This window comes from Thunnus maccoyii, chromosome 16, assembly GCF_910596095.1.
Source record: "Thunnus maccoyii chromosome 16, fThuMac1.1, whole genome shotgun sequence".
NCBI classification, from domain to species: Eukaryota; Metazoa; Chordata; class Actinopteri; order Scombriformes; family Scombridae; genus Thunnus; species Thunnus maccoyii.
This window is the reverse complement of record NC_056548.1, coordinates 30,385,472-30,410,152: the sequence shown is the minus strand read 5'-3', so window position 1 is coordinate 30,410,152 and position 24,681 is coordinate 30,385,472. Positions and strand designations below refer to the sequence as shown.

The 24,681-nt window shown below is 39.4% G+C and overlaps 1 protein-coding gene across 1 annotated transcript in view; it reads right to left on the bottom strand.

Annotated features, from left to right (window-relative positions):
• Window positions 1-24,212, bottom strand: part of LOC121914063 (neurexin-3a-beta-like) — a 66,723-nt gene extending 42,511 nt beyond the window's left edge. The window contains exons 1-2 of the mRNA XM_042437033.1: window positions 24,179-24,212; window positions 23,439-23,610 (exon numbers count right to left, since the gene is read on the bottom strand). Coding sequence (XP_042292967.1) covers window positions 23,439-23,610; window positions 24,179-24,202 — 196 coding nt within the window. The 5' untranslated portion in view covers window positions 24,203-24,212. The remainder of the gene's footprint in view (window positions 1-23,438; window positions 23,611-24,178) is intronic.
• Window positions 24,213-24,681: the final 469 nt, after the last annotated feature.

The following is a 24,681-nucleotide window of genomic DNA, read 5'->3' as shown; positions in this document are numbered from 1 at the left end:
ACTACGTGTATGTAACAGCTGACCTTCATGTCTTAAAGTAATGATGGACTGTCATTTCTGTTTACTTAGCTGAGAACTTCCTGCCATTATTGGGTCTCACTGGCCGACCACATGTTTCAAGACTCTAAGAAACAAACAGTGTCCTCAAGAAACTCAATCCTCTAGAAACTCAATCTCTCCAGAGTCTGTGGTTGTTCGCACCTAAGTCTGCTCACAGCAGACACACACAGAAGTCTTTTCTTTACAGCAGAAGACGTGAGAGCCTGCCTAAGACTCAGTAACTAAGTTCTAGTGTCAGCAGCTACTACACAAGTCTGCTGGCTGGTTTAACAAGCACAGGAGCCACAAAGCAGAGTTAGCTTGCCACTAAGTCTGTAAGGACTGGACAAAGGAGTGACCTGGGCCCTCTGACCTGCACAACTGGAGCACCAACCTCCCAGCAAGCCCTGCATCCTTCAGCCTTGGAGCCAAACTCTTATCAGCATGACTCATCCACGGATTCGCCAGCTAAGAAGCAGCACACCACAAAGCATCTCTCTCCCTCCATGGACTCAGTAACAACTGGGCATAGCCTAGCAACATATAGTGTAGCATAGCATGGCTAAGCAAGAGCATTTAACTCAATCAATGTACTGTACATGTATTGATTTGCCTAAGGTTATTCATTGAACTGTTGTTGTGATGTCCTTGTTGTGATGGTCAGGTTATTGCATTGTCAAACTGCCAAGTTAATGTTAGCATGCTTAACACACGTTACATCCAGTAACTAGGCCTTGCATGCAACTAACCTCTTCCTAACCTGGCACCTTTAGCCTACACCAACTGGCCTTAAACAGAGAACTACACAGTTAAGAGTTTTAAAACTAGATTTGCACACTTTGCCCAGTTGTTACCAGTCCATGAAGAAAGAGATGCTTTGTGGTGCGCTGCTTCTTAGCGAGTGAATCCGTGGAAGAGAAAGGCTGTGAAGGGTTTGGCTCCAAAGCTGAAAGGATGCAGGATTTGCTCTGTAGGTCTGGTGCTCCAGTCTGCAGGTCAGAGGGCCCAGGTCCAGTCCTTTGTGTAGAGTTAGTGGCAAGTTAACTCTGTTTTGTGGCTCCTGTACTTGTTAAACCAGCCAGCATACTTGTGTGGCCACTTCAACCCTAAATTTGACCCCCTAAACATTCTCAAAAACTCACCAAATTTGGCACGCACATCAGGGCTGGTGAAAATTTGATAAAACGTAAAAATTAACCCCCAAAGTGCCAATGTGCTCGAGAGCGCCACCTATGTATCTAAAACGGCCGCCACGGCCCGTAAGAATGTTGTAGAGAGATCGAACCAAAACTCAATTATTCGTCTCATCAAGACCTACAAATCATATGCTGGCACCCCTGACCTAAATCCAATAGGAAGTCCGCAGTGTTCTCATCAAAGTACGACTTTGTGCCAATTTTGGACCTTGAATAAACGCTATCTCCTCCTAGGGCGTTAATGGTATCGGCTTCAAACTTTAATACATGACTTATCACACTGTGCTGAACAAAAGTTATTAAAAACTTTGTAATGACTGGAATGGTTTAGATCTAGTAAGCCCTGAAAGTTGGAGTGCGACATCACACCTTACAATGTAAACCAATGGGGAGGCAATCTCTGGGCATGGACTTTGTGCCAAACTGGGGCGTCTGACGTCTAAACTATAAGTCTGACCACTTTCAAACCTGTATCAAGGGATTCACGACGAAAATTCCTACAAAAAAATTTGATTTTTAATGTACGATTTGGCCAAAGTCATGGGATTTATGAGGATATTTCACAAGAAGAGTACTCTGAAATCCTTCTCTCCAGCTGAGAGGGAGAGAGAGAGAATGGGAGGGGGGGATGGGTAAAGTAAGACCTGTCAGCCCAGGTCTGAAGACATCTACATGCCTGTGACAGAAGCCCTTGGACTGCGCCACACTCCAGTTACTTAGTGTTTCTACACATCTGACAGCAGTGTTCAATCCTTACTTTTTTTTCAAGGAGTACATGTGCTCCTAAATGAAAAAAATTAGGAGCACACATATAACTTTAGGAGTACACTGAAATCTGAAATCATAATCACGATTATTTTTGTTCAATACTGAGATCATGATTATTTAACATGATCACTTTTTGACATTTTTGCCAGTTGCCGATGTTGATATATGCACATATTTTTTCCCACTTGGCTGAGGAGACTATTACAAATGTAATCATATATTGTACTAATGATCAAGAAAGACTTTAGCCTATATAGGGAAGAACTCAGGAAGACTTGAGTTCTGGAGCTCAGCATTAAAACTTTAATGGACCTGCCATGAGGGTGGAGTAGTTTTTTTTTTTAGTTTATTAGACAGACAGGATTAATGTGTAGGATTTAATCATTGGTTATTAGTCTGAAGCGGAGGGTGGCAGTAATGCACGTAATATGCTGGTTGCTGTTGGGCCTCAAACCATGAGGTCACATAGAGAAGGCCTACATGTAACCTGTGAGGCCTGACCACGAGATGCTTTTTCTTTTGTTTCCCCCGAGACAAAGGAATAGCGCCAAAATGCTGCTTACAGACAATGGGAGTCCATTGCAAACTCCATTTCCAAGGATGCTTTGCGATTTTCACACTCAGCAGGAAACAGTCAACATACAGTCCCTCATTGGCGGGGACGCTCCTGCGCAGTGGAACGCCCTGATGACGCAGCCATGACATCACCGCCCCGTTAAAAACTGAGCACGCCCTGAAACACACGCCTTTCCCATGTCACTGAGCTAGGGGTAACCTCTGTTCCTCTGTGAGTCGGCTTGACTCACAGAGGAACAGAGGTTACACATGTTTTCCCCTCATCGAAGTCTCCCCTCGCTGGACGAGACGAGACTTTGCCCGAACACATTCCTGGATCCGAGAGAGACCGCTGCTGCAACCAGCGTCCTCAAATTCCCTCGAGAAGGAAGAAACAAAGTTACTTCAGGAAAACGTGGAACTTCTCTGCCCCGCTCGTCTTCACCGAGTCGACTCTGCTGTTCTCTCCGCCACGCCACTCAGAGCCAGCTGCCGTGATTTTCGCCGACCGTGCGAGAACGGCCACCGTCTGCATCTGAGCCAAGGACAAAGTTGGACATTAAGATGGACTACACACACCCTGCTCGTTTCTGAAGTGACCAAGTAAGAGGCATAAGTCAGGGCAGAGGCAGTGTTAGTTGTATGTTCTTTTCAGCATCAGTTGCTGTTGTTCAGCATTTAGCTTTTTAGCTTTAATGCTATTGTTCTTGTTGTGTGAGTTGACGGACCGCCAAGTCCATTTTTCTCTGCTTACTCGTAGGAGTATTTTAAGTTTGCTGCCTGTTAGTTGTGTTCACCACGCTAGACTGTTTTGGGTTTGTCCCGCTCGGGACTACTGCTGTGTTTGTGCCACCGTGAGTGAGAAAGTACACTGCTTTGTTGATCAGAAACCAGACAACATGCGTCACAGACTGCCGTCCGTACGTGCGCTCTCTGTGGACAAAGGAACCGCTTCTTTCCCTCTCACGATCGCTTTCCCTCCTCCCTCTCTTGCAACTAACACACACAAGCGCGCGCGCACAGATACACGCACTGACATCTTTTTGCACATCTAATGGTCAGATAACGTCGCTTTGCTTTGTCTTTCCTTATCCGCCATCAGACACGTGTTTTTCAGGGAACTGGGTGAGTGCAAGACGCCGACCACCAGGCGGCGCCATCTTGCTTTTGTCTAGCCAAGACACCGCCGTACTTCTGCCATTTGGGTTTAGCGTGACGTGACTTCCTCCCATAGTCATGTCCACGTCGCAGACCAACGACGTCATCATGTCAGGCCCAGTCGCCATCTTGTCGCGCACACACACACACACACACACACACACACACACACACACACACACACACACACTTGCATTCCCCTTCATGTGTCCAACCCTGTACATAGCTGTTGTGTTTTGTTCGGTAGAATTAGAGTTCAGAAAAGTTGTTTATTGAATGAAGCATTTGTTAATTTTGTTAATTTTGCTAAGTTTAATAAACACTGTTATATCTATTAAAGAGAAGGTCTTTTGTCATTATTGTGTGTAACATATTGTGAAAAGTGGCTGATTGAAGGAGTCAGAGCTCGAGTTCAACCCTTTGTTCACCCTTGAATGTTTATCTCTTAACATTCTAGGTGAACTCCCATTTATGAGACTAACTTGTTTGGTTATTGGTCCCGGTTTCTGGGTGGTGCCCTGTATTTGTTAATTCATATTAATAGTTCTATTAATTGTTATAATTAGTTAATTATCTTTGATAATTGATAATTATTGCAAATAATCAACTGTGTTCCTCACAGATCCAACAGTTGGTGCCCAAATTATTGATTAAGGTTAACAATATCTTATATATGATAATTATGAATTATTGCTAATAACCAAAAGCACTACTGTCCGTCCCAACATTGCCAACTGCTGTTATAAACCAAAAAGAGGAGAGTAAAATATTTTTCCAAACAGAGTGGTACAACCTCTGCGCTGCGGGATTTCCTATCTGTGCAGTTTAACACAGCAGCTCCTCTACTGACTGTTTCTCCATGATGGTCCTGGTGTTTCTTCCGCAGGTTTCACTTCACTCAGCTGGCTGACAGACCCGCTGGTTTTTCCCACTTTAACCTGAATAACTAACCGGGGCTCGGTGGTCCGGTTGCATCAAAACAGAGAACCGGGGCTAGCTGAGAGCCGAGCGGAGGCTAACTGGTTGTGCTTCTTTCCGGACATGCTGCAGCTTACGCTCCAATAGCCTTAGGAGCGTCACCACTTTCTGTATCCGTTGTTTCAACTTTAAATCCCTCTAGCGTTTCATATAGTGTTATGGTTGTAATTTGTAGTCGCACAGTGTGCGAGTAAATTATTTCTCCACTTCACTCATATCTATTTTTAGGGGCAAATGCGAGTGAAATACTCACACTGTAGAGCCCAGTGACAGTACACATTTCAATCAAACTCTGTGGGTTAAAAGTGTTTACTTTTCTAAAAATAGACGATGAAATATAGGAAATTAATTTGTTTTACACACAAACTCAACAAGACTTTTCAATTTACTAATTGAAATTCACATGATCAGGCTCAAAACTTGCACAGTTTTGATGACACAGGTGTGAGCAACTCAGCCTTATATGACAAACATCATCTGATTCACATGAAATTTTCAAGGTGTGCTCTACAGTTGTTATACAGCAACATGAAGTTCACTTAATGGACGTTTTCTTGCACCATATAGTGGACTCAGGAAATGATATTTAACTCCTTCATGCAATGTTAGATAACAGTGAAAAACTAAAGTTACATGTCTTTGTCCAGCAAGTACTCGTAACAATGTACATTTAAACGTATGCCACATAGAAGTGCAATCAAACTGACTGAATAGCACCCCCTACAAAATTGCAGCAAAGCAGCCCCAGCAGCAGGTAAGATAGTGGACAAAGGAAGTGATGTTTATCTCCTTCTTGCACTGTCTGAAAACAGCTGTCTGAAGACATCTACATGCCCGTTACAGAAACCCTTCGACTGCGCCGCGGCCCAACGTGCGCAAAGGCGCGAGGGCCCGTTCAACGCTGCTTGCAGCTTTAATTAGGGCCTGAGCCTCAAAGGGGCTCAAGCCACTTCAACCCTTAATTTGACCCCCTAAACATGCTCAAAAACTTACCAAATTTGGCACGCACATCAGGTCTGGTGAAAAATCTGATAAAATGTAAAAATTATCCCCCAAAGTGCCAAAATGTGCTCTATAGCGCCACCTATGTATCTAATATGGCTGCCACACCCCGTAGGAATGTTCTAGAGAGATAGAACCAAAACTCAATTATTTGTCTCATCAAGACCTACAAATCATACACTGACACCCCTGACCTAAATCCAACAAGGAAGTCCGCAATATGCTCTTTAAAGTATGACTTTGCGCCTATTTTGGACCCCCAAGAAACGCTATCTCCTCCTAGGGTGTTAAAGCTTCAAACTTTGATATATGACTTATCACACTGTGCTGAACAAAAATTATTAAAAACTTTGTAATAACTCGAACGGTTTAGGTATAATAAGCCCTGAAAGTTGTAGTGCCACATCACACCTTACAATGTAAACCAATGGAGAGGCAATCTCTAGGCATGGACTTTGTGTCAAACAAATGGTTCTGATGTCTAAAATATAAGTCCGACCACTTTGAAACCTGTATCAATGGATTAGAGACGAAATTTCCTACAAAAAAATGTGATTTTTAATGTAGGATTTGGCCAAAGTCATGGGATTTATGAGGATATTTCACAAGAAGAGTGACATTCTCCTCTCCAACTGAGAGGGAGAGAGAGACAATGGGAAGGGGGGATGGGTAAAGTAAGACCTGTCAGCCCAGGTCTGAAAACATCTATATGCCCATGACAGAAGCCCTTGGACTGCGCCACACTCCAGTTACTTAGTGTTTCTACACATCTGACAGCAGTGTTTAATCCTTACTTTTTTTCAAGGAGTACATGTGCTCCTAAATGAAAAAAATTAGGAGCACACATATAACTTTAGGAGCACACTGAAAAATGTTCAAGTAACAGTTTCTTAAAGAAAACAATTAATTACATACATATTTACAATTTATCACATACATATTTAAACTATTTTTGTGTGTGTGTGTGTGTATGTAAATCAAAATTTCTGTTGTTTTTAGGGGTGCTTGATTATGGCAAAAATCATAATCACGATTATCTTGTTCAATATTGAGATCACGATTATTTAACACGATTACTTTTTGACTGTCATTTTTTGCCAATTGCCGATGTTCATATATGCACTTATTTTTTCCCACTTGGCTGAGGAGACTATTACACATGCAATCATATATTGTACTAATGATCAAGAAAGACTATAGCCTATATGAGGGAAGAACTCAGGAAGACTGGAGTTCCGGAGCACAACATTAAAACTTTAATGGACCTGCCAAGAGGGTGGAGCAGCAGTTTTGTTCTGTAGTTTATTAGACAGACAGGAATAATGTGTAGGATTTAATCATTGGTTATTAATCTGAAGCGGAGGGTGGCAGTAATGCACCTAATATGCTGGTTGCCAACCGCTGCTATAAACAAAAAAGAGGAGACTGTTTCTCCGTGATGGTCCCGGTGTTCCTTCTGCAGGTTTCACTTAACTCAGCTGGCCGACAGACCCGCTGCTTCTTCTCACTTTAACCTGAATAACAAACCGGGGCTCAGTGGTCTGGTTGGATCCAAACAGAGAGCTGGGTCTAGGTGAGAGGCTAGTTGAAGCTAACTGGTCGTGCTTCCCTCCAGTCATGCTGCAGCCAACGCTCCGCTAGCCTCCCAGCTAAGGTTAGCCCTGGCTCTCCAGGTGGATCCAACTGGAGCACCGAACCCAAGTTAGTTATTCAGGTTAAAGTGGGAAGAAGCAGCGGGTCTGTCGGGCAGCTGAGTGAAGTGGAGCCTGCGGAGGAAACACCGGGACCATCGGCGTGAAACAGTCCGCGGACGAGCTGCTGTGTTCAGCTGCACAGTTAGGGAATAGTTTGGCTGCCAGGATGTACCACTCTGTTTGGAAAAAAAAAAACTTCTTCTTTTTGGTTTATGCTGGCGGTTGGCAACCAGCGTATTAGGTGCATTAACGCCACCTTCTGCTCCAGAGTGTGGACCAGAGATTAAATCCTACACATTTATCCTGTCTGTCTAATAAACTGAAAGAAAACTCTACTGCTCCACTCACTTGGCAGGAAGTTTTGTCTCAGGAATGCTGAGCTACTGAACTTCAGTCTTCCTAAGTTCTTCCTTCATATATTGTCTTTCTTGGTCATAGTATAATCTATGCGTGCATGCATAATAGCCTCCTCAGCCAGATGGTAAAAATATATGCATATATCGGCATCGGCAATTGGCCACAATGAGTTGGAAATATCAGCATATCGGATATCGGCAAAAATCCAATGTCGTGCATCCCTAGTTAAAAATATTTACTTTCCTAAAAATAGACTTGATGAAATTAATTTGTTTTACACACAAACTCATCAAGGGTTTTCAATTTACTAATTGAAATTCAAGTGAATGGGCGCAAAACTTGCATGATTTTGATGACACAGGTGTGAGCAAGGCAGCCATGTCCCACCCTGCAGAAAATTCTCATTCTCACACTGTTGAGATTTAATGTTTTGCCATGACAGAGGAAGTTGCTAGAACTTTATTGTAAATGCTCCAGTCTGCACCAAACTTTACATGTTTGATAAGACTCCCGGCCTGAACATGTGTACATGACAACATTCCATCAGTGATGCAAACTGGCTGAATAGCGCCCCCTACGAAATTTCAGTAAAGCAGCCCCAACAGCGGGCAAAATAGTGGACAAAGGAAGTGATGTTTATCTCCTTCCTGAATTGTCTGAAAACAGCCCGGGTCTGAAGACATCTACATGCCCGTCACAGAAGCCCTTCGATTGAGCTGCGATCGGACGTGTGCAGAGGTGCGAGGGCCCGTTCAACGCTGCTTGCAGCTTTAATTGTGGTAATTTTGGTTATGGTTATTAAGTTATTATTAATAAATCAGAGTTCCAAATTGATAGCTTAGTAAATTTTGAGACTGAATTGGCTATTTTTTTCCCTGACTCCAGGGTGGTGCCACGTTATTATTAATTCTTATTAATAATTTCTATTGATTTGATTCAATAATTGTCTTTGATAATCATTAATTATTGCTGATAGCCAAATTTGTAGTCAAGGCCCAACACCATAATATGAATTACTACAGTAGTTTAATAGGACTATTTGCTGTATACCAATACTACCTCAGCAGGACACAAATGATGGTCTCAAATGCATTAAGAAGGCAAGAAATTTCACTAGTTAACTTTTGACAAGGCACATCTGTTAACTGAAAACCATTTCAGGTGACTACCTCATGAAGCTGGTTAAGACATTGCCAATAGTGTGCAAAGCTCTCACCAATGCAGACGGTGGCTACTTTGAGGAATCTAAAATATGAAAATATGAACCAGTTTTTGTTTGTTTACTACATATGTGTGCGTATATATATATATATATATACGCACACATATGTATATATCAGGGCTGGATTGATACTGGATTTTTGAGGCTGATACCAATATTAGGGAGTAAAAAAAATTCCCATATCAATATATTGGCCGACAATCGTATATATACATAAAAATGCATATTTTGCAATGATCCCTCAAATGTCAAACACTTGTGATGAAGATATGTAATGGAGGCAGGATATTTTACAGTTTAGCATTAACTTTATTGCCCAAAATGACATAAGTGCACTGAAACAGTAAACTTCACTAGGAATATAATAATTATAAATTACTATAAATAAAAAAACAGAACAAAAAAACATATGTATATGCTAAACTTGAATTAATCAAATATACATGAAATGCTGCCTATATAACTATATATATAAAAAATAAAAAAATATATCGGTGCATATTGGACAACATATACGCCGATACCCATATATCTGTGATAGGCCAATATCGGCTGATAATATCAGCTGACCGATATATATACAAATACAGAAATGGTAAATGATATGCCTTTCTAGTCCTCTGACCACTTAAAGCGCTTTTTACACTATGAGTCAAATTTACCCATATTCATACGCTGAATGGGTACAGGAGCTACCATGCATGGTCCCAACCTGCCCATCAGAGGGAATCTAATCATGCACACACTGATGGCACAGCCATCAGGAGCAATTTGGGGTTCAGTATCTTGCCCTTGACATGCGGAATGGAGGAGCCGGGAATCGAACCGCTGATCTCCCAATTAGTGCATGACCTGCTCTACCTCCTGTGCCACAGCCGCCACCTTGCCGGGGGGACAAATTAAAGGAAAAATCTGAATAAAAGAATGGAAAAACATTTAAAATGCAGATGTGTCTGTGCACCAGGGCTCACTGAATGGTTTGCTGTGTATGAAAATGATGTGAATAAAATTAGGGCTTTTACAGTCACCAGATCTCAACCCAGTTGAACACCTATGGAAGATTTGCTCTCCACCACCATCTCCATAAGACCAAATGATATAATCTAAACTTTCATTTTCAAATCTATTTAGTGATGTCTGTGATTGTCTCTGATGCTGTATGTCCTTTTGTTATGTCCAGATGTTTGTTTTTCTTTCTATCTGCTGCGCTCAGGTGTCTCTTGCAAAAGAGATTTTGATCTTAATGAGATTACCTGATTAAATAAAAATTGTATATATGATTGAGGAATGGTGTTCCTCCCTCCAATAGAGTTCCACAGACGTGGCAAGGACCACTGAAGCTGTTCTGGAGGCTTGTGGCAGCCTGACTACATCCTAAGACACTTCATGTTTGTTTGTTTCTTCAGGTTTGTCCTATAATTTGTCAACCATCTGTATATATTAGGAATGTGCAAAAAGCCCAGTATTTGTATATTTGTTGAGGCAGCAAAATTATTTGTATTTCTATTTCAATAAAAGTGGAAAGAGGCTCAAAAATCCTGTTTTTGTTTTTGGTTTTAATACACTTTTAATTTTAGAAAATTGAAGTGTTACAATAAGTGTTCATGAATAAACTACCTTACAAAGGAGGTCCCCACACTGGGTCTTGAACTGGAGTCTTCCAGATCATAGATGACTGTGCTGACTACTGAGCTAAAACTTTACCTAGTGCCTCAATGCAGACAGACCTCTACCTATTTATATACCCATAACACAGAGACAGCACAGCATATAATGTGTAGGGAGGACCTTCAAAGGGAATTCTTGCTTTGCACATTTCATTTATTGCCTATTTTTTATAACTTAACCGCCTTGTGGAAAGGAGAGGGGGAACTACAGGTCATTTTTCTGCTGATATTCTTGTTTTTCTTCTGTGATAAATTATGAGCAGCAGCTCCTAGATACTTATAAATCACTGTGACTGTAATTTTTGTAGATATAGTAGGCTATTGCCATATTGCAACATTTTTATGACCTCCTCAGCACTATGTGAGTGTGGCCTACCAACAGCACAAGCCTGTACTGCAGTGACTTGAAATGGCACTTAGCTAAGCTAATTAGCAGCAAGATACCCCCCTTCTCCGTGGACAACTACCACAAACTTCTACAGAAGACTGCAGTGCTGGAAACCAAAATTCAGAGGTTAGAAGTGAACATGGAAGTGAATGGACTACGTGGGAATGGCGCCGCTTTACCATGGACTCAAAACAGTGAACAAGAGCATGCTAACACATGGCTAATTAGCACCAACAAGACTACCAAGAAACAGGAGGGCTGTGTACCAGATAATAAATCTACAAGTAGTAGTTCTCCTTGGCGCAAAGCCTAAGAGTAAATAATTTCCCTGGGAAATAGGAGGACAAGTAACAGGCAGAGCCCAGTGCCCTGGGATTTGTGATGCGACTGGATGGCCTGCATTATCATCCAGGCAGAGCGCCTTATCAACCCCTGTTCTTAGTAGGACACAGCCGTGGACAGCTGCAAAATGGAGAACAACAAGCCTCCCCAGCAACCAAGTGTGCAACTGGAAAACAGATTTGCTCCACTGTTGTAGGACCCTGGATCTCTGTCTGATGATCTGGATAACCTCTCATCTTCCCACAGCAGGGTAAGAACTGAGAGTAAATCAGAAAATAAAGGCTACAGGGAAATCTAACAACCAGGCCTCAAATTCTGATTGTGGGTGACTATGCTGTAAAAGATTTAAAAAGCATGTGCAGTAAAAACACCAAAATATTCTGTTTTCCCAAGGATATGGTTTCTGACATGACTGAAAGGATCCTGCATATTGCGGCTGTACATCCAACTGTGAAAAATATCACAGTGCACATATGGACCAATGATGTGGTGAAACAACAGTCTGAAGTACTGAAATGAGGCTTTATTAATCTGTTGAACACAATCAGCTCTCTGAATGCTGAGGTGTTTATCAGTGGTCCTGAGGAGCTGAGAGATTCAGCAGATTGTTTGCACTGAACATATGGCTTTCAACTGCATGTACCTATTTTACTTCCCTCTGCCAAGGACAAGAGAGGAGGAATTCACCCCCTTAACCCCCCCCCCCCCCCCCCCCCTTCAAATCCCACTCACCCTTCTTGGAGTTTACTGACCAGATGAAAGAGCTGGTTGCTGCTTGGCCCAAACTTATAACCTGCCTTACTCCCATTTTCTCTCCACTTCCACCAATGGCTTTAAGTCTTCTGCCAGTTTTGATTGATTGATTTGATTTATTGATTGGGACAGTGTGCAGTTTTAAATATTAAGATGCACTGCACCGGAGTTAGCTTGAAGCTAATTTACATCCGTAGTCCCCCACAATCAAAACATAAAACAGCACAACAACAAACAGTACAAAGCAAAAGAAACCCACACAGAACACACCATACGAAATACAAAGCTACACACAACAGCACATCCACAATGGCAATTAGAAATTAATAATGTAAACTTGTCAAATTAAAAGCAAGACTACCTGCGCTAATGGGAAGACCATAGATGGAGGTTAGACTCAGTACTCACACAGCTGATGGGTCTTTAGTAGACTTTTTAATTTGGCCTTGAATGTATTGATTGAACTACAATTCTTCATATCATCAGCTAGGGCACTCCGCTGAGTTATGGCTTTCACGGAGAAAGCTGACTGCCCAAATGCAGCGCGACGAAATGGTATGGTACAATCTTGTATAGAGGATAATAGAACTTTGTGAGCAAGTGCACACAAAGTCCCATAGTGGAAGAGGGGCCAAACCATTTAAAATTGTATAAACTAGGCACAAATTTGAGAATAATCTATAATTCTCAAAGCTCAGTAAATTGTATTTCTCCAGTACCCTACAGTGATGGAAATGCATTGGCTTTTTGTCCAGAGTTTTTAGAGTTTGTTTGTATAAGGACTCAAGAGGTTTTATGGCTGCTTCTCCAGCCTGCACCCAACATGTGATGCAATAAGACATATGGGAAAGAATCATAGCATGCATAAATATCTTGGCTGCGTCCAAAGAGAGATAGTTTCTAATATGTCTAAAATTTGCTAAGTTGTACTTTATGGTTTTAACTGTTTTTTTAAACATGTTTCTTAAACTTCAAATTTGCATCCAATGTCACCAAGATATTTAAAATCAGTAACTATGTCAATTTTTTCAACTTTGATGGAAATATCAGCGTTAGGAGGTTGTACCATAGTTTTAGAGAAAAACATACCTTTTGTCTTGTTTACATTTAAACTCAGACATGATTGATCAAGCCAATGTGTGATCCTTTCCAATGCAATTATTAGCTTAGCAGCAGCGAACTCAGCTGTTTTTGCATGTGTGTACACAGCGGTTTCATCTGCATACATTTGTAGTTATACATCATGACACTGTTGAGGGAGATCATTAATATATAGGCTAAATAATAAGGGACCTAACACTGACCCTTGTGGAACATCCATTGTGCACAAGTTACTGGACAATATGTCACCAACTTTAACACACTGTATCCTATTAGATAAATATGAAGACATCCATGCCAGTGCTCTAGATGAGAAATTAAATTTAGAGAGTTTCGATATTAACATCATGATTGACTGTATCAAATGCTTTACGCAGATCTAAAAATACAGCACCAACTACTCCTCCTTTGTCAAGTTTTGATTTAACTTGCTCTATTAAGTGCAAGGTAGGAGCTTTGGTGGAATGAAAGCCAAATTGCATACAATGTAGACCAAAATTGCTTGTATTAAGAAATGTTGTCAGTTGTTTAATGATAACTTTCTCAGCAACCTTTGAGAGTATTGGCAGTATATTTATTGGTCTGTAGTTACTGGCTTCAAGGCAGTCTCCATATTTAAAAATAGGCATGACAAAGGCACATTTTCAGTCATCAGGAAAGGAGCTGAGTTTAAAAAGCAAGTTAATTAAATGAGCAATGGGGGGAGTTAAAATATCTTTGTGTGATTTGACAAACATGGTGTCAAATTGGAAAGCACCTCTACTTTTGGAGCTTTTTAAGGAGCTCATGATTTAGTTTACCTGTAACTCATTAGTCTTCCTATAGTCCTGTAGCACCTGTAAGAACAATATCCAGTTTCCTTTTCATATTTTTTTTTCTCGATACTCAAGGAAAAAATGATTAAAGACAGAAGCCACCGTAAGATGATCTTCAATTAACTTTCCCTGCACTTTGAGTTTAAATTCTCCTAAAGATTTTGGATCCCTCCTTGTGAGATTATCGATGATTTTCCAGATCAATTTACTGTTGCCTTTTGCCTCATTCAACATATTGAGATAAAAATGAGATTTAGCTTCTCTTAGCTCTTGGATAGCTATAAATCAGTATGTCAGAGTCTCTTCTAGTTTTAATTGCCTTACTTAGTGCAGCATCTCTAGATTTCATTAGTTCCCAGAAATTTTCATTAAACGACGATAAATTGTTTTTATTTTTAGATTTGATCTGTATCCTCACATTAAATCTTTCCCTAACAGAGTAGATTCTGCGAATAAAAGTATCATAGCCATAGTCCAGATTATCAGAGGACAGTACATCAAGCAATATAACATAACATAACAATCTACTTTTAGTCAGTTTTCTCGCACATAGGTTCTGATCTGATAAGCCAGTGATTAAATTATTGACAAATTAATCACAGTTGCAGCATCTGGCCCCTCCTCCCCCTCCATGACGGTTTCAGAATCATCCTCTGTCTCCCCAGCCTGATAAAAGCACAGCACGTCTAGTTATTTGTGTACAAAATACAGCAAGCTCTAACTGATATATGCTGGGTCCAGGCTGCAAGGCTGATGGCACTCATGACTCTTCCCAGGAAAAGCTGGGGCCTAGTGTGCAGGTAGCTTGCTCATTTCCTGTCTTCATAGAATAGGAAAAAGAATGGTTCCGGTTCTGCATATTTATCAAATTTAGCATCTGTTCTTCATCATCCACAGCCTGTCTGAAAAAATTGGGCAGGTAATGCTTTTAACACAATATATTTAGCTTTATTGAATGGCAGGTCTTTGGCAGGAAAAACATTTTTAATGAATGACTTTCTTGTCAAGCACAATCTTGATTTTATGTTTTTAACTGAAAGTTGGTTAGACCAAGATAACAGTGCAGCTGTTCCTATCAAGTCAATCCCTTCAGTTTTATGAGTGAAGCTAGAGTGCATAAGAAAAAAGGCGGAGTTGGCATTTTGATTAATGGTTCCCTCCAATGCAAGCAGATGTCTTGTGGAAATTTTGCTTCTTTTGAATATGTGGCTCTTCAGTTGAATTCCTCTTCTTGAGGTATATTTCTAAATATCTACAGGCCACCTAAATACTGTGCAAATTTTGCTGAGATGCTGTCTATAATGTGTATTGACTTTGTGTAGTTATTATTGGTGTTTTTAACATCCATGTTGACAACCCCCATGACAGCAGCACTAAAGAACTGTGTTGTGTTCTTGATAACTATGGACTGACTCAGCATGTGACGGAGCCCACACACAACAACAAAGGGCACACTCTGGACTTAACTATCTCCAAGGGTCTGAGCATTTCTAATGTTGTGATGACTGATTTTGCTCTCTGATCATTCATGTGTTCTCTTTGAGAAGTAACAGAAGTAATCACAAAATGGTATATCACTGAAAACACAAGTTAAATATCGATTTGGGCTTTTTCTTCCACATGTGCCCTCTCTTTTTCAGCGTGAGAAATGCCACGCTGATAGGAACAGAAACAAATCTCCAGGTTCATTACGACATCTATAAAGAGAGACTTTGCATTTATAATTTGGAACTGAGAAATGCAACGTGGTCCTTCTTCTCTGACATCATCACCAAATACAATAATAATGCATGTGCATTGTTTGCCTCTGTTGACAGGCTAACAAACCCTCCTGTGCCCCTTAACTTCTATCCACCAGGGTGAATTTGCCTTATTCTTTACTGACAAAATTCAGAAAATTAGACAAGCAGTAAGTGCCTCTATATCAGGTACAGGATATGTGTTGTTTCTGTGTCCACTTAAAATCAGTTCAAGTAGTATGACAATAGTTGTCTGTCAAACTATCTCCAAGCAGATAGATGCACCAAATGCTAGCTACTTGCCCTTGTCAGCCACTTCAGTTGTGCCATTCGGTGAATTATATACATTATTCCTCAACCAGGGGGTGTTAGGGTTAGGGTTAGACTGTATGTAATTGTCCCATCCCTCCAACAACAAGCCCACCACCTGGCTCATCAGCTATCCCAAAAGAGTCCACAAAGTTGCATAGTAATATAATAGCAGATGTAGTCTATACCACAACATAAATGACAAAAAATATGTGATGGTGATAATAATAAAAATTGGTAGAAAAACATCCAAATCTTGAAAGACATAGGAAGAGAGGATTATGTAGGCTCTCATAGTATACAATAAAGCAGGTCTAGACCCTCATAAATTATTAATTAGTATTTAAACCAAATATAGCACATAAAGGGTTGGGAGGGATTGTTCTATGAAATATCCTTGTGTAAGCATCAAATATAGCAGACCAGAATATGACACGGTAAGGGCAGGACCAAAACATATGTTCTATGTAGGGTCTGCATGTTGCCCTTTACATTGAGGGCATGAGTGGTCTACATCAGGATACATTTCTGGCAGTCTTGCCTTGCCTTGCCTAAACAATCTTAATGAATATGATTAGCGATTTTCTATATTTTTCTTACTGTCAACAAATCTCATGTTCTCATGTTCCAAACCAACAATGAACTGATCCACCAACAAGTATTGTGTGTGTATCCAAAACCTGATATATCTTATTCCTCTGTGCAGTAGACCTCAATTGTTGTCCAGAAACTATTATTGTCAATGAGCCACACTAGGTGATATGTTCCTTCATTACAAAGAAACAAACAGCAACCATGTTTTCGGTCTTTGGAGAGTAATTCTGTACAAGGCAGATGCCACTGTGCCTCAAAAGAGGTTGGTAAGAGGTTGAAAATAGCAGTGCTCACCAACTTCATGGTGATTTGTTTGGCCCATGCAACCTGTTAATGAGTTCCAAGATTACTTTTTGGGCCCATGTCTTAAAGACATGAGGACACCTCTCATGGAGAAAGACAGGTTTGTTTCTGGCTGTTCTTGGCAGTGAAGCTTGGCAGAGAAAAACATCTGGCAGGACAATCTGGCGTTTCTCATCTGAGACTTAGCAGCAGAGAATGCAGCTCTCTTCTAGCACACCTCTATTGGGGTGTTGGGGAAACATTTTATTTCTGACCCACGGAAGATGAGGGGGATCTGCTTCTCTTGCATGCTTCAGGATGCACTCCTTATTCTAGTAGTGATGGATTTGTGTGATGAACAGATGAGTGTGGTCACCCTGTCTGCATCTTTTGGTGGCCCATCTGTGTGCCCTATCCACCACCAGAGGAATGGGCATGGTGTTCAAGATTACCTTCAAGTATATCTCTGTAATTATGATGGGATGCAGACCTTCAGCTTTCTTGGGTATGCCGGTTATGCAAAGGTTATTCTGCCTCGTCCTGTTTTCCAAATCATCCGTCTTCAGTTGTGTTTGCTTAACGATATGCAAGCCAAGCTAATAAATTATGAATCCACCCATGCCACTCTAACCAGAGACACATTGCCACGCTATCTTTGGTGAGAGTGGCATGGGTGGATTCCAAATTTATTAGCTTGTTTTGCATATCATTAACCAATGTTTCCATTTGTTGAATTGCATGGCTATGTTCTTCTTTCATGGTATGGTCAGCAGAGAGTTGGTCCAAAAGTTTGGAAATGATTCACTCTTCCATGCCGAACAAAAACTTCTCCATATCAGGCATGGTCTCGGGGAGGCCACTGTCGCCAGAGGCACGTCTAGCAAAGTGGCTAGCATCAGTCCTTAGGGCAAGACTGAGGTTTGGGTTAAACGTCAACATTAGGGATGTGCCCGAATACAAATATGTTATTTGGCAAAGCACAAATAGTTGGTTTTTTTAATGAATATTTGTTTCATACAAATATTTTAAAAATTATTTGTTTTTGTGAAGAAAAAAAACAAAAGTGTAAAATACCAGCACACAGGTCGGTTACATCGCTATCTCAGTCTCTCTCCTCTGCTCCACTGTTCATATCTATCAGCAGGTCTCAATGAGGGGACCTGCTACATGATGCACATTTCATAATTTGGACATCATTCCCGGAGTTAGGGATGTTCCCGAGAAATAAAGCTACGCTACTGACACACGCAAAGTGCTCCCAAGTGCTCCATGACCTTATGTTCCCTTTCTCCTTTTCACAAAGTTAGGTTGTAAAAAATAGGCAATAAATGAAAAGTGCAAAGCTAGAATTGCCTTTGAAGTTCCACATTACACTCTGTGCTGTCTGTGTTATGGGTATATAAATAGGTAGAGATCTGTCTGCAATGAGGCGATGAGTAAAGTTTTAGCTCAGTAGTCAGCACAGTTGTCTATGATCTGGGAGACTCCAGTTTGAGACCCAGTGTGGGGATGTATTCATGAACACTTAACACTTTAATGTAACACTTTAATTTTCTAAAATTAAAAGCACAATAAAAACAAAAACAGGATTTTTAAGCCTCTTTGCACTTTTATTCAAATACAAATATAAATAATTTTGCTGCCTTTGCAGCTTTGAGTGCCTCAAATATACCCATAAAAAGGATTAAAAAGCTCTCTGAAATATCAGTGATTATTTACACACACAATATCAACATTTTTGAAAAACATATCGTTTGCCTCCAATTATGTTTGCCACCACATATGCTCTCTCTTTCTCTCTCTCTCTCTCTCTCTCTCTCTCTTTCTCTCTCACACACACACTATAAATACTGTAAAAACATAATACTATTACGTTTAATAATAAAATTAATATTACTTTTATTAATTTATTTTGTATTCATTATTTCCCCTATACTTCACCTATATAACATATATACATATACAGAATATCTATAGCTACATCTACCACAATTACTTCTGCACATATTTTGCATAATATTTCTATTTTTAGAACCCACAAGTCAGGTCATGAAGCCTGTGTATTGTAATGTGAATAATGTTTACAATCTATATAGATTGAATTCCATTTACTTGACATTTTATTTTGTTGTGTTAACTACTCCTAGTTACTACTTATCTGTTATCTTGTTTTCTGCACTGCTGTAACGTGTAAATTTCCCCTCTGGGGATCAATAAAGTCTTGCTTATCTAATGTAAACTAAAATCTCTTTGAAGTAACAGTACTTTTACTTAAGTAAAATATTTTCGTCATTTCTACCCATCATCTCAAACTACTTTGAATGCTTTCAGTTTATGTATGCCTATGCCACTGCAATCTAGCTGTCAGACCTGAAAACTTCTTACTAAATTTCCAAAGATCAGAGCAGACTATCCCCCAATCACCCATCCAGTATGAGAATGTAAAAGGCATATTGTCCTTTGAGGTTTGCCTGAGTGTGTTTCTCAACAAATAGAACAAAGAGGGGAAATAATAGGGACACAACCAAACTTTTTTTTCCACAGAGAAATTAGAGTAAATTAAATTCTGTAATCTGTGAGGAGAAGCAAACTTTTCCTCTATTGTCCTGCTGGATGCAGCTGTATTTGGATTAAGCCACAGATAAAGTGTTTGTAAAATGAAAGCGCAATAGTATAATTTGAAATTAGGTAGTGAGAGGCCTTATTATACTGCATATTTGAAAATTTGGTACAGGTTTGCTTCCCCTTCCATATAAAATTTGAGACCAATGAGTGACCTTTGTCCCAATAATCTAAAGGTGGAGACAGAGGTAGCACTTAAGAATAAAAGTTAGCATGAGGTAATACATCCATTTTAATAATGGCAATATGGGCATGAAGTGAGATGGACAGGTTTGACATCCAATGACAAGTTGTGCTTAATGCTACTTCTGATAAGGATGAGTTCTGGTGTTTCATAGGCAATTTGCAGAAACCTTTTCCTTTTCCCACACATACTCTTCCTCTAAGGACCCATGTTCAAAACACATCAGACATCAGTTGTCAAGTTGTTACTCAAGATTCAGTCATGGGACACTGGTCAGCCAGTATGTCATCATCTACAGCATACCAACTTCTAACATTAATTGTTGTAGAGGAATATTCTGAATTTCAACCTCTCTCAAAGGCAATTAAAGTTTGGCCTATAAGTGGCCTATAAATTAAAGTTTGTGCTTCTGTTTCTTTGAAAATGCTTCACTGTAACCTACATGGCTAGTTGGATAACACAATGCTCTGATAATGATCCGATAGCTTACTTTAGATGAGTAAATGTATGAATGAGATGAGCTCCACCTATCAGTTACCTTGGAGATCAAACTGGTGCCTCAACAGAGAGAACATTACATCAGAATCTGGAGTGATGAGGTCTTGAGCACATGGGTATAATAAGAGCTTTTATTACCCTGTAAGGTCTTGGCCCTTTTACTTTATTAGTGCTGCCTCAGATCTCTTACTATGTATGTTTGTATAAATTCATGACTGTAAGGTACTCGCAAGTAATTGATATATTTTTTTTCACAACCTGGGCTATTTGATCACGCAGTAATGTCACTTGACACTATGTGTATTTATAAGACCAACATTTTATTAATTTTCCATCATAAAAAACTATGCATGTGTTTGTTGTATTCAAATTTGTAGCCCAAGGCTGCAGGTCAAAAACAAACACACAAGCAACAACAACAACAAAATAAAGTCTCTATTGCACAGCAAAACTGAACTAAGTATGTACATTTTTAGCACAAGTTGAAGGTTGCTTTTGTGCTGCAGTAGATTTCTTAATATTCTGGACAAAGGAAACACCTCTGCAAGCCTTTCTGTAAAATGATAATATGCCATTTTGGCCATCTGGTTCGGCTCTTGGTGCAGCTTTTGCAGTTTGTTTTAGACAATTAAAAATGTCAAAGTGGCTGCAGGCAATCTTCACAAAAACAGTAAGGAGGTTTTTAATTTTGCACGGTCAATAATAGAGATATATGTTCAGCTCTTGGTGCAGCTTTTACAGTTTGTTTTAGAGAGTCAAAAATGTCAAAATGGCTGCAAGCAATCTTCACAAAAACAGTAAAGAGGTTCTTTCTTTTTGCATGGTTGATAATAGAGATATAAGTACACAAACCATTTATTTGTTTATTTAATTAGTTTTTGAAAGTGTTCTTATGATGGTTACTTGATGGATTATTAACAATAGAACCACCACAGGGTAAAATTTACTAGGGGTGTTTTTCCAATTGTATGCTTTTAATGAAATATTCGTGTCCCCCAGTTTTTGGGGGACATTTATTTCCTAAAATAAAGTTGTGTAGCACCCCCTATTGTTTAAAATAGTGAAGATGATTAAAAACACAGGCATTTATACCTATAACCGCCACCGGGTAAAAATTACCCATAAATGAATTGCATTTGTTTCCACATGATTTATGTTTAAACATTCTAAAATGCTAAGCAACGGCATTTGTTGGAGTGTATGATCTGATAACTACGTCAAGTCATAATTAAATTATAAAAAGAGCAGAGAAGAATGACCCGCTGAAAAACCTTTGTCAAGTGCCTGAAGTGCAGGAAAGCTATTTGTGGAAAATGCAGAGTCAAGGTGTTGAATGTCTGCTCAGAGTGTTTGAGGGACACGTATAATCAGATATGTTCAAATGAGGATGATTTAGCCTACTCACAAACGTTCATTGTGTGTGCAACTTATTTTCACTTAATTTATTATTCATTCATTTTTGTTTTGCCACATTATCATTTATTGTTTATAGAATATATAGCCTGATTTGCCAATTGTCTTTCTCTGTTTTCATGAATGGAACACCAAAAGAAAAATATATATTTGCATTATGATATTATAAATTAAAAAAAGCTCTAATGGTTACCTCAACTTTCTTGGTGATGTTCTCTTATTCACACATTGTTGAAATGCCTAGATTAATAACTGATTAGGTGAAATTGTGTGCTTCACTTTGCCAAATAAAGACTTTGTCAACTGATGACTTTGACCTTAAATCACCCATAAGCGTGGAGGTTGTTTATTGTTATTATTACAGATCATTATTTTCTATTTGGGGTATTTAGGCTACTTGGTAATTTAAATAACATGGGTTATCTCATTATGTGATGAATGTCATTTTATAATAATATCACACCACCCAAATATGCGAATATTTCCTTTTAATACCCATTTTCAGTGTCATTTTAGACTGAGGTATACTGACGGCCATGCAAAGCAATTAGTGTTCTTAAAGGTACTTGGATTATAAAACAAGAGGACCAAAACACAGCTGATGATTAAACAAACTCATTTTTTGACCTTAGACATTCCTTTGTGAAGAGAACACTTTAAAATAACGACAGAGTACATTTTTTAGTATTAGAAACGCGGTAGCCCGTTGGCGGTTTTAGGTATGTAGTGACCCTTGGCACTTTCAATATACAGCAAAACTGAAGGACATGCTGTTTGATGAAATGTTTATTCCAGACCTCATCACTCCAAATGAGTAAATTTAGAATTTACATGCAGATCTGATACAATGATCTTAAAGTTGACATGATATATCTTAATTACTATGCTTCAGTTGTAATTTTATTCATTATATTTAATGCAACCAGATAATAGCTTTATTTTTGTTGATGAAGGTGAAAGATTGTTAAATTGTAGATTAAAAGTGGGGGGTTCCCAAAATAAACTTCTGCTTAGAGCTAAGGCAGCCCTGTATTTATTAGATGCACCTGCTTTATGTTTCACCAAGCATTTAAGGCATGCTTCTTGAACAAAAGTGAAATAACTCTGTTTTTCTCACTGATAAACAACCACCCTTAATATTAGAACTGCATGTAATATAACTATCTATGTATTTTAATAATCATTTGCTGCTATTTCAATGAACGTGACATATCAGTGTGTTTTTTAGATCTCTGCTCTAATAAGGTAGTTGGCTTTGACCACCAAAGTCATGGGGAGCTATGCCACTAGAATAGCTCAGGAAAACAAAGAGTACAAGAAAACAGTAGTAAATACCTTGTACTGACAGGGTTTTTGGCTTGTTACTCCCTCAATCTGATACTGCACTGACAGATATACTCCATCATGAGCTAACTCAAAGTATGTGCAGAATGTTTAAAAGCTTAAAAGCAATAGTCACACATAGAATGTGAGAACAAACACAAGAGTTGAGCAGACGATTTAATAATGCTACTCTTCTGTTGGAAGCAAATGCTGCCCAGTGACCTTTTCAACTTTGTCATATTGACGTAATCCCGTTGCCTAATTGCAGCTTGTTGATACTAATTGTTATACTTTTCCTTACAATGAGCAGTAGTTGTTCATTGATAACTGATAATGTCAGATTTGCTAACAATTATGATTGTCAACATGTTTGTACAATAAAGACGGTTGTCTGAAAGACTGATTAGTTTTAGATTCGATTGATTAATTTGTGTTGTACCTGTAGGGAAGTGTTCATTGATGGACCAGTTATCCACTTGCAGTGTAGCATTACCACCATTCCTGGTGAAGCGGACCACATGATACTTCCCATCATTCACTGGGATACTGCTCTCCTGCACACTGATATCCACTGTGCCAATGTTGAATGTCACTCCAATTTTGCCTTGTTGCTGAAATGAGAAAACAGAATTTTTCATTCATTATAAACACTGAGCCATTTGTTTGTTTGGTTTTTGTTCTTGTGGAATAATACCTATAATAATAGCTGTAATCTCATAGAGACAATCATACAGAGACGCTAACTGTATGGCATGACAACAATTTGTTTTCTTTGGTAGCGGTGACTTGTCCCACTCTGTAATGAAATATTGATACAATGCATGACATTGTGGCTTTTTTAGACTGAACCCTATTGTTTGCACTTGAAAGCCAAGTGCACCACATTATGCCTTTTTGTGTCCAATTTTGCACTGGTTTAACTGTGTTATGACTTTATTATTGAACTATGATTAGGACAAATTTGCTCTGTAGGTGAGCAAGACTGTAGTGTAACTGTAACGTTACACTACGATGTGCTTATTGTTATTGTTATGATTGTTGTTCTTCTGTCCCCCCTCTCCCTTTCCCTCTCTCTATCTCTCTCTCTCTCTCAACCCAACCGGTCAAAGCAGATGGCCGACCACCAAGAGCTGGGTTCTGCTTGAGGTTTCTACCCGTTAAAGGGGAGTTTTTCCTTACCGCTGTCGCCAAGTGCTTGCTCATGGGGGAATTGTTGGGTCTCTGTAAATTAAAGAGTACAGTCTTGACCTGCTCTATGTGAAAAGTGCCTTGAGATTACTTTTGTTGTGATATGGCGCTATATGAATAAAAATTGATTGATTGACTGATTGATTGATAACGTGTATTAATGATATAAAAGTATATAAGCATATATAAGTAGCGTATAAAATATAAAATATCTGTGTAATCAACAAAAATCAGGAAGTTTCTAACTATTATGAAGAGCTGTTGTGACTCACATAAGACAATGTAATATATTTTTCATTTTTTCTCAAGTTTTCTTTATTTCTCTCATACTATATTTTATACAATGTGGCTGGTAATGGTGCTGGTAATGGCAAAATGCAACAGCAGTTGTGTAGTGTGCTCTGTGTGCTGTGGTTTTTAACTTGTTTGACTTGTCTTGTCATTACTACTAATTTATTTTTTAACTGATCTGCGTGGGACAGGAGCAACAATGA